The 10,446-nt window shown below is 40.9% G+C and overlaps 1 protein-coding gene across 3 annotated transcripts in view; it reads left to right on the forward strand.

Annotated features, from left to right (window-relative positions):
- The window catches only part of ATXN3 (ataxin 3), a 35,047-nt gene extending 24,607 nt beyond the window's left edge, over nucleotides 1-10,440 (forward strand). For all 3 annotated transcript variants that reach the window (XM_081830034.1, XM_081830037.1, XM_081830035.1), the window contains 2 exons: nucleotides 4,504-4,592; nucleotides 10,272-10,440. In XM_081830034.1, the coding sequence (XP_081686160.1) occupies nucleotides 4,504-4,592; nucleotides 10,272-10,366 (184 nt within the window). In that variant the 3' untranslated portion in view covers nucleotides 10,367-10,440. The remainder of the gene's footprint in view (nucleotides 1-4,503; nucleotides 4,593-10,271) is intronic.
- The last annotated feature ends 6 nt before the right edge of the window (nucleotides 10,441-10,446 follow it).

Here is a 10,446-nt window from a genome sequence, read left to right on the forward strand (position 1 = left end):
TTAAAACTGTTTAGATAAAAACTGATATTCTAGAAAATTTAAGACATATCAAAATTAAAAGAAAACAATCCTATCCTTTAATAATGAACGTTAGTATTTTGACACATTCTCTTCTAGTCATACAGACACACATATGTTGTGTATTAGTTACATCCATTTTCCCATCATAGTAAATAGTCTTTGTAATAGGCTGTGTGATATTTCATAAAATGAATGTATGTATCATAATTTATATGTGAACCTTTGATTTTTACTATTAGAATTAATAGTGCAATGAACAATCTTTGTACTAACCCTGTGCCTCAAACCTCTTATCATTTCTTCCAATTATTCTGAAATTTTTGTGTTAAAGGACAGAAACATTTTTTAAGGTCTTGGTACAGATTTCTAAACTGCTTTCCAGAACGTTCCCAAATGATACTTCTATCATGCTTATTTCACATTCCATTTTTTGCCAGATCAAATTGGTCCAAACAGACATACTTTATAGTGAAACTACAAAATTCGCAAGTAGATCTAAGAAAAAGAAAATTTTTTATACTTTAAAAAACAAATCCCTTTTTTATTTAAAAAAATTTTTTAGTTTTTTTTTGAGGGGGAAGGCAGATTAAAAATATAGAACTTTTTAATAAATTTAATCTTTATAGTAGAAAGGATTTAAAATGTTTGAGCATCAGTGCAGCTCTTTCCTGGTTGGAGGATAGTTGACTGGGGAGGAAGGTGTGCGGTGATGGTTTCTAGCTTCAGCTTCATCCTCTGCCTCCTGGTCTGACCTTGAAAATACTGCTGGGAACTTAAGGAGAACTAGAGAATATTTTACAGAGTCACATGTTGCTGAGAAGCATTAAGAGCTAACTTCTTGGTGTTTCTTTTCAGCATTGTCTAGCATTCAGAATCTTGTAGGACTCATTAGTAAAGGAGCTGAGAAACAGTATTAGTTTCCAATATGAGGCCTTTCACTAGAATTCCTGATTACTAAAACTACAAGGTCCTTGTCTCTCTAGCTTCAGTCTTTGGGAACGTGGCCCTAAGGTTATTGAGCTATAACTCTTTGTTTCTGACCTTCTCCAAACTGACCCTGGTGCTAACTTGTTACTCAAACAAATTTTGAATTCAAAATAAGGGTTTTTTTCCATTCAGATGGTTTATTTGTTACTCATTCACATAGTTTTTTTTCCTATACAGTATTTAAAGCTTCATGCCTAATGTAGTAACCACAGTATTCATGCATCAAGCATAAAAATACTGTTTAAACACCTACCTGTTACAAAGTCACAGTTAATGGGGGCGCCTGGGTGGCTCAGTTGGTTAAGTGTCCAACTCTTGACTTCAGCTCAGGTCATGATCTCAGGGTTGTGAGATCCAGCCCTGTGTTGGGCTCCCCGCTCAGCAGGGAGTCCGCTTCTCCCTTTCTCTCTCTCCCCTCTCTCTCCCTTTGCCCCTGCCCCCACTCGCGCATGCATGCACTCTCTCCCTCTGTCTAAAATAAATCCTAAAAAAAACCAACAACAGTCGTAGTTAATGAATGAGTGTTAAGTAATATGTTCACAGCCGAGATATATTTTTCCAGCAGTAATATCTAAATCCATTTTAAAACCTATTAAAAAAGCCTATTAAAACCTATTATAAAACCCCAAGTAAAACTCTTACTATATCAGCAATGTCACTATAAAACCTACCTTAAAAACTCACAAACTGAGCATCAAATTAGGCAATGTGTGTAAAACTATTGTTAAACCATAAAGTATTCCACAGATATCTTAGTATTTTTTTTTTTTAAGATTTTATTTATTTATTTGACAGAGAGAGACAGCGAGAGCAGGAACACAAGCAGGGGGAGCGGGAGCGGGAGAGGGAGAAGCGGGCTTCCCGCCAAGCAGGGAGCCCGATGTGGGACTCGATCCCAGGACCCTGGGATCATGACCTGAGCCGAAGGCAGACGCTTAACGACTGAGCCACCCAAGCGCCCCGATATCTTAATATTTTAATGTCTTCTCCAGGTGTAGCTCTGAAACGATGCAGATTCTTTTCTTCTGTTACTAAAAACGTGTTTCCCAACAAAGAGGGAATTACTGGGCATTGTCTTTATGGTCCTGGATTGCTGTGATTTTTTGATTGTCTAACACTTGAGCCACCACCTCAGTGGCATGGCATAACAGGATTCAGTTTAAGAAGCAAGCTAGTAGGGACACCTAGGTGGCTCAGTCAGTTAAGCATCTGCCTTCGGCTCAGGTCATGATCCCAGGGTCCTCGGATCGAGCCCCACATCGGGCTCCTTGCTCAGCGGGGAGCCGGCTTCTCCCTCTGCCTGCCGCTCCCCCTGCTGTGCTCTCTTTCTCTTTCTCTCTCTCTCTCTCTCTCCCCCTCGCACGCGCGCGCGCGCACACACGTACATTCTCTAGCAAATAAATAAATAAAATCTTTTTTTAAAAAAAAGAAAGAAAGAAACAAGCTAGTAGAGGTATTTTAAACAGGAAAGTAGTACAGAAACTCGGGGCTTACACAGTCTCAGGAAGAGCTGGAGGTGCAGTCTGTAGGCCAGGCTTCCGGAATTCCACAGACCTACTTGTTCGAAGAGCTGCATCCACTGCCCCAGTTGGCATGATGGGGAGTTGGGATATGGAGTTGAAGAACACACTGCTCTAGCTGTGGTCCTAGGATCAGGAAGCTGCCACCACAGTTGCCTAGACATGGGAACACGAAGTCTAGCCCCGACTGCAGCTGCCATGAAGCAGAATCCTGGGACAGGCAGCTCCTTGACTTTACTTGCCAGCAGAGAACAGCCAAAGCAGCAGGGGGATGGCTGTGTCTCATTTCTGCGAGGGCTTAATTGATAACCAGAATCCTAGCTGCTGAGAGACCTAAGATGTTGTTTTTAGCTTTCTGGCCTCTATGATTCCGAGGGCACATTCAAAGCCACAGCGGGAATGGTGCTGACTTGCTGTTGGAACATGTTGCATTTTACTGTGTCATCAAATATGAAAGGTGTCAAAATTGTTTCAAGTTTGGCAATTCATTTACTTCTCACTTTTCATAAATTTAAAGTAGAATAAAGATTATCCCTCTAAGGTCACTGCCTCACCTACCATGCTCCTGTGTTCTGACATGTTGTCTTGATTGGAGGGGGAAAGGGCATGGAGAGAGATCGGATGGGCCAAGATTCCTCCTGCCTCACAGCCTATCTGTCTCATGCACATCTCAGATTCAGGGTATGCTGATGGGAGCATCCTGCCCTCTTGTGCATCATTAGCCACGCATGCCTGAGAATAAACCGAGAGAGATGTCAGTATACTTGGGTTTTCTTTGGTACTCATATTTAAAACAGAAGATTGAGATTCTAGGGGGAAAAAAGTGTGCTATTCTATTAATAGTGTTACTGGTAAATTTAAAATACTGGTTCCTTTAAAAATCCTTCCAAGCATTTTTTTAAAAGCTCTGGCTTCTCAGAGTATCAGCTGTTTGTAAGTTTTGTTTAATTTTCAACATATATGTGTGTATGATGTGAAATAATTTGAAATTTACGTACAAGCAGAAATAGTTCACAGAACTCCTTTATACCCTTTGCCCAAATTCCCCAATTGTTGACATTTCTGAGGGATTTGAGAATAACGTGCAGACATGATCTCCCATTACATCTCAGTACTTCAGTGTGTATATTTTTACATACAAGGACACTGTCCTACATATTTACATCATAACCATCGTGTTTAAAAGTTTTAAAATGTGGATTTTTCTGAGATTGTTTTTCCATCTGAAAAAAATACAGGGAAAATTTATTTTAATGCAGTAAATGGTACTGAAGCTTGATCATGCATCTTAAAAAGTTAATTATTTCATTCATCAAGTATTTGGTGAATGTCTACCATGTGACAGGCACTGTTTTAGGCACTTGGGAAACAAGATAAGGTTTGTGCTCTTGTTAGCTGATGCTCAAAAGAGGGAGACACAGAATATCAGATGGTGATAAGCTGATGCCGGAAATTGAAAGGGAACAGCGATGAGATAGTGAGGATGCCTGGAGGCTGCTGCAGGTGGCTGGTCAGAAAAGGTCTCTCCAAGGACATGCTGAAGCTCAGAGCTGAATGACAAGGAGGAGCCGGCCATGGAAAGAGCATGCTAACTTGCATGGTAGTGGGGATGGCTTTATATTCTCAAAGGTGCTTATTTTTAGTGACTTCCAACGATATTAAGGATCTGTAAAGCAACACATTTGCATAAGAATAGCTACCAGCAAATGCTTGTGTTTATGTGTTCTGTTGTGGTGAAAATCTTTACCTATTAATTTGTCTGATAATTCAGATTTTATACCTAGGTTTCCTAGGATTGACACTGTGATACCTTTAACATAAATCAGACTGATGGCTCTGGCATTCTTTTGTAGAGCTCGTGGCAATGACTCTTGTTTTGTGGAACCTTGTATTTTCCATGTGAATACTTTCTCTCATGGCATATTTATTCTTAGGGTTTGTTTTTTTAATGCATATTCACTTTTGACTGTTTCAGGCAGCAGCAGCAACAGGATCCACCGGGGCAGCTTTCACAGCCAAGTGAGAGGCCGACCACAAGTTCAGGAGCACCAGGCAGTGATCCAGGTATGCGTCTCCGACCATGCTCGGACATAGGCTCCCTGTGATTTTGGCTTTACAGGCTTTTTTCTCCCCTCTTTAATTATACTGAAACTCTTGTATGAATTCGTAATCTGCTAAATATCCTTAGATTAAGAAGCAGCAGACTAGAGGGGCGCCTGGGTGGCTCAGTCGTTAAGCGTCTGCCTTCAGCTCGGGTCATGATCCCGGGGTCCTGGGATCGAGCCCCACATCGGGCTCTCTGCTCAGCGGGGAGCCTGCTTCTCCCTCTCCCACTCTGCCTGCTTGTGTTCCCTCTCTCACTGTCTCTCTCTGTCAAATAAATAAATAAAATCTTTAAAAAAAAAAAAAAGAAGCAGCAGACTAGAGCACTCAGTGAATGTGTCGCTTTAAAATTACAAACAACAGGGCGCCTGGGTGGCTCAGTTGGTTAAGCGACTGCTTTCGGCTCAGGTCATGATCCTGGAGTCCCGGGATCGAGTCCCGCATCGGGCTCCCTGCTCGGCGGGGAGTCTGCTTCTCCCTCTCCCGCTCCCCCCTCTTGTGCTCTCACTCTCTCTCTAAAATAAATAAAATAAAAAATATAAAAAAATAAAAAAATAAAAAAAATAAAATTACAAACAACACTTGCAACTTTACAGTAATTAATACATTCTCCAAAAATTCCTCAGAGATAATGGATATTAGTAGGTGGAAGATGAATACATTTTACCACCTGGAAAACTAAAACACCCACGTGTAGTCTAAATAACAGGCAATCTAGAATTATTTATGAGGCCTTGGTTTAATAGGTCTTAAACTTTGGCCAATTATTGGTAGTACAAATTGAGTAAGAAAACAACTGTATGTGACAAAGGCCAAAGGCCTTATAAGCAGACCATGTAAAGAACTCTCAGACGGAAAGGGGAAAATTCAGGTGGGTGAAGGGCTAGAATAGATACTTCACCAAACATATGGTTGACAAATAAGCACATGAAAATATGGTCAGTAATTGATAATCATTAAGGAAATGCAAATTAAAAATACAAAGAGATACCATTACACACCCAATTATAAGAATGGCTTAATAAAAAATTAAAATTGACAGCACCAAATGCTGTCTAGGATCAGAGCAACTAGACACCCATACATATAAAATGGAACAGCAACTTTGGAAAACGGTTTAGTATTTTCTTATAAACTTAAATGTACACTTAACCATGTGATTCAGTAGCCCCACTCCTAGGTATGTAACCAAGAAAAAAAGAAAACGTAAGTTCACAGAAAAACTTATAGGTGAATGCTTACAGCAGCTTCATTTGTAATTATCAAAAACCAGAAGTTATCTAACTGTTGTCCTTCGGGGTGAATGGATGCACAAACTGTGGTACTTGCAAATAATGGACTACTGTTTAACAACAAAAAGAATGAACTGGTGCTTTTTCCTATTCCTCCTACGGTTTACGGCTAACAACCGTGGACATTTATAGCAAACAAATGTAAGAAAAATCTGAAAGGTAGAAAGAAGACAGGTTGTGTAGGAGGCTCAAGGACCAGAGGAATGACATAGTGGTGTGTAGCCTGGATTTTTTTTTTTTTTTTGGTCTCACATATTCTTTTTTTTTTTTAAAGATTTTATTTATTTATCTGAGAGAGAGAATGAGATAGAGAGAGCATGGGAGGGGGGAGGGTCAGAGGGAGAAGCAGGCTCCCCGCTGAGCAGGGAGCCCGATGCAGGACTCGATCCAGGGACTCCGGGATCATGACCTGAGCCGAAGGCAGTGGCTTAACCAACTGAGCCACCCAGGTGCCCCTGTCTCACATATTCTGAACTTGGTGCTGAAGAAGCCACAGCAGAGACGAAGTAAAGCCTGTTCTATGTAGTCAAAAGGTACTACTTAGCAAGTAAAATTAGATAATAAATACTCTATTCTAGCCAAACAGAATTAGGTAAATAAACTGGCCTTAACTGTCACCCCACCCCATCGGCACAGGCCAAGTAGGAGCGTAGACTGGTACCCCACCTGGCAGGAACGAGGTGTATCTCCTGCTTCCCCTGGCCAGGGTGATGTCAGAGAAAGCCAAGCAGGGAGCTGGGACTTCGGTTCCCTCCAGGAGACAAGGAAGGGCCCTTTCCCATGGTGTCCGTGGTCATAGGGAGCCTAGACTTCCACCCAGCGATACAATATGGAGGCATCCCTCTGGCTTCCCGCCTGGGTGGTTTCAAAAGAGGCCCAGTGGAGAATCAGGAGTTACTGATTCGAGGCAGTAACAAGACCACACCCAGAAGGTCAGTGAGAAGCAGTAAGGAGGCATTCCTACCCCGTCCGGTCAGGGAGATAGCAGTGGAGGACAGTGGGGAGCCAGAACTCCCACGTGTGCACGGCAGTAATGATCACACACACGCTCCCCCTCTCTGGCCGCAGCAGGGCAGCATCCGTCTCCCCCATGGTGCTGTGTCAGAAGAAGCCTGCTAAAAGAGAAGATTTAAGTAAGACTCACAGTCTTGTAACATGCAACACTGCAGATGTTCAGGATTTGGTCAGAAGTGTTACGATACCAAGAGCCAGGGAGAATTGAGAAAAGACAGTTCATAGACACCATCACCAAAATGACACTGATATCAGAATTAATCTCACAAGGATTTTTAAAGCAGCCATCATAAAAATGCTAAACTGAGCAATTACGAACTGCTTAAAACAAATGAAGAAATAGACAGCTTCGAGAAAGAAATAGAAGGTATAAAGGTGAACTAAATGGAAATTTTAGAACTGAAAAATAACAGTACCTGAAATTTGGAAATGCAGTGGATGGATCCAATAGGTGAATGAAAGGACAGAGGAGAGACTCTGTGAACTTGAAGACAATAGAAATTACCCATTCTGAGCAACAGAGAGAATTAGACTGGAAAAAATTAACAAAGCCTTGATACCTGTGGGACTATAGTAGAAGATCTAATGTGCCATGGGAATCCCAGGAGATGAGAAGGAGGGTGCAGCTGAGAAAATATTTGAAGACATAATGGCTGAAAATCCCCAGCTTTGGCAAAAGATCTAAAACTACAGAATTGTGGCACCTGGGTGGCTCAGTAGTTTAAGCATCCGACTCTTGATTTTGGCTCAGGTCATGATCTCAGGGTTGTAAGATCAAGCCCCATGTCGAGTTCCACACTGCGCATGAAGCCTACTTTAAGATTATCTCTCTCTCCCTCTCTGTCTGCCCCTCCCTGCCTAAAAAATTAAATAAACTACAGTAAAATTAAGAAGGTGAGTAAGCCTCTAACAGTTAAGCCCAAAGAAATTTATGCCAAGACATCATAGTCTAGCTTCTGAAAACTGAACAAAAGAGGAAAATCTTAAAACCAGCTAAAAACATCTTGCCTATAGCAATTTGTATGACAGCACATTTCTTATCTGAAATTACGGAGATCAGTAGGAAGTGGCACAACATTTTTTTTGAAGATTTATTTATTTTAGAGCACGCGCATGCATGCACGAGCAGGCGGAGGGGCAGAGGGAGAGAGAGAGAATCTTCAAGCAGATTCCCCACTGAGCACAGAGCCCAACGCAGGGCTCAGTCTTGTGACCCTGAGATCATGACCTGAGCCAAAATCAAGAGTCGGATGCTTAACCAACTGAGCCACCCAGATGCCCTTCATTTTTCAAGTGCTGGAAAGAAAAAACAACCCAGGGGCACCTGGGTGGCTCAGTTGGTTAAGCATCTGTCTTCAGCGCAGGTCATGATCCCAGAGTCGTGGGATTGAGTCCTGAGTTGGGATCCCTACTTAGTGGGGAGTCTGCTTCTCTCTCTTCCTCTGCCCCTCCCCCTTGATGGTGCTCTCTCTCTCAAATAAATAAAATCTTTAAAAAAAGGGGGGGAGAAAAAAACAACCCAGAATTCCCAGTGAAAATTTCAGGAATGAAGAGAAAAATTAGAATTTCTCACCGGTGGACCCATCCTAAAATAATGGCTAAAGGAATTAATCTGGGAACATCAGAAAGAAAAAAAAGAAGGGGTGCCTGGGTGGCTCATTTGGTTAAGCAACTGCCTTGAGCTCAGTTCATGATCCTGGAGTCCTGGGATCGAGTTCCACATCGGGCTCCCTGCTCAGTGGGGAGTCTGCTTCTCCCTCTGACCCTCCCCCTCTCATGCTCTCTGTCTCCCATTCTCTCTCTCTCAGATAAATAAATAAAATCTTTAAAAAATAAAAAAATGGAAAAAAAGAATAGTAGAAAGAGTAAAAATATGGGTAAACAATAGATATTCCTCTCCTTTTGAGTTTTCTAAATTATATTTGATGATTGAGGGAAGAATTAGAATATTGATTTTGTTCTTAGTGTATATGTAGAAAATATTTAAGGCAATTACATTATAAATGGGAGAGTAAAAGGAGGTGAGGTTTCTATGTTTCATTTCAACTGTTACAGCCATTCTGGAAAATAGTTTGTCAATTTCTTTAAAAACTGAACTTGTACTAACCATATAACCCAGCAGTTAGACTCCTGGACATTTATCCCAGAGAAATGAAAACTTACCTGTCCATGCAAAAACTTGTACACAAATGTTCATAGCAACTTTATTTCTCAATCTGGAAACAACCAAAATGTCCTATAGGAAGGCGAACAGTTAAACAAATGGTAGTACTTCTGTGGAATACTACTCAGGACTAAAAAGAAACCAGCTCTTGATACATGTAACAATTTGAATGAGTCTCAAGGGCATTATGCTGAGTGCAGGAAAGATCTCTTAGAGTGTGATTATATTTGTGTAACATTCTAAAAATGACAAATTTGGGGGCACCTGGGTGGCTCAGCTGGTTAATAAGCATCTGCCTTCGGTTCAGGTCATGATCCCTGGGTCCTGGGATCAAGTCCTGCATCGGGCTCCTTGCTCAGCAGGGAGCCTGCTTCTCCCTCTGCCTCTCCCCCTGCTTGTGCTCTCTCTCTCTCTCTCAAATAAATAAAATCTTTTTTAAAAATTAAAATAAAAAATAAAAATGACAGATTTGTAGAGATGGAGAACAAATTAGTGGCTGCCTGCACAGTTAGGAAAAGTGGGGGCAGAGAAGTGGGTGTGAGTCAAAAGGGACAGCAGGAAAGAGATCTTTGTGATACTTGAACAGTTCTCCGTCCTGATTGTGGTGCTGGTGGTTACAGGGATCTAAATGTGTGATGAAATAGCATAGAACTACACACAACTTTGTACCAATGTCAATATCCAAGTTTTGGGTTAAGCTATAGCTACCTAGGATTTAACTATTCTGTGAAATTGAGCTGAAATGTACACAGGGTCCCTCTGAACTATATTTGCAACTTCCTGTAAATAAATTATTTCAAAACAAAATTTGACAAATTATATATATATATATATATATACACACACACACATATATGTATGCACAACTAAGTAAAATCTTTTACTTGGCATAATGCGCTTGTTTTGAAATACAGAATAAATGTATTATGGGGATTGACCACAAAGGGGCGGTGGAGCATTTCCGTATCTGGGTGGTGCTGGTAGTTATACAGCTCTGTGTATTTGTCAAAACTTACAAAACTGTAAAAGAGTGCATGTTGCTTTACGTAAGTTTTAAAAATCAAAAAAGGAGGCTATAGTAGTTAAACATACATTTTCTAAGAGCTTACCTTTTGATGACTTTGAGAATTTTCCAGAAATGTCTGAGATGCTTGTTTTCTTTCCCAACAGGAGATGCTATGAGTGAAGAAGACATGCTTCAGGCAGCTGTGACCATGTCTTTAGAAACTGTTAGAAATAATTTCAAAACAGATGGGAAAAAATAATACCTTTTACAAATCATTTAGATATTCATACTTTCCAACATTATTATTCTGTGTGGTTACAGCATAGAGGGTCCATTTTA

This window comes from Leptonychotes weddellii, chromosome 9, assembly GCF_054177405.1.
Source record: "Leptonychotes weddellii isolate Sample4059 chromosome 9, ASM5417740v2, whole genome shotgun sequence".
NCBI classification, from domain to species: domain Eukaryota; kingdom Metazoa; phylum Chordata; class Mammalia; order Carnivora; family Phocidae; genus Leptonychotes; species Leptonychotes weddellii.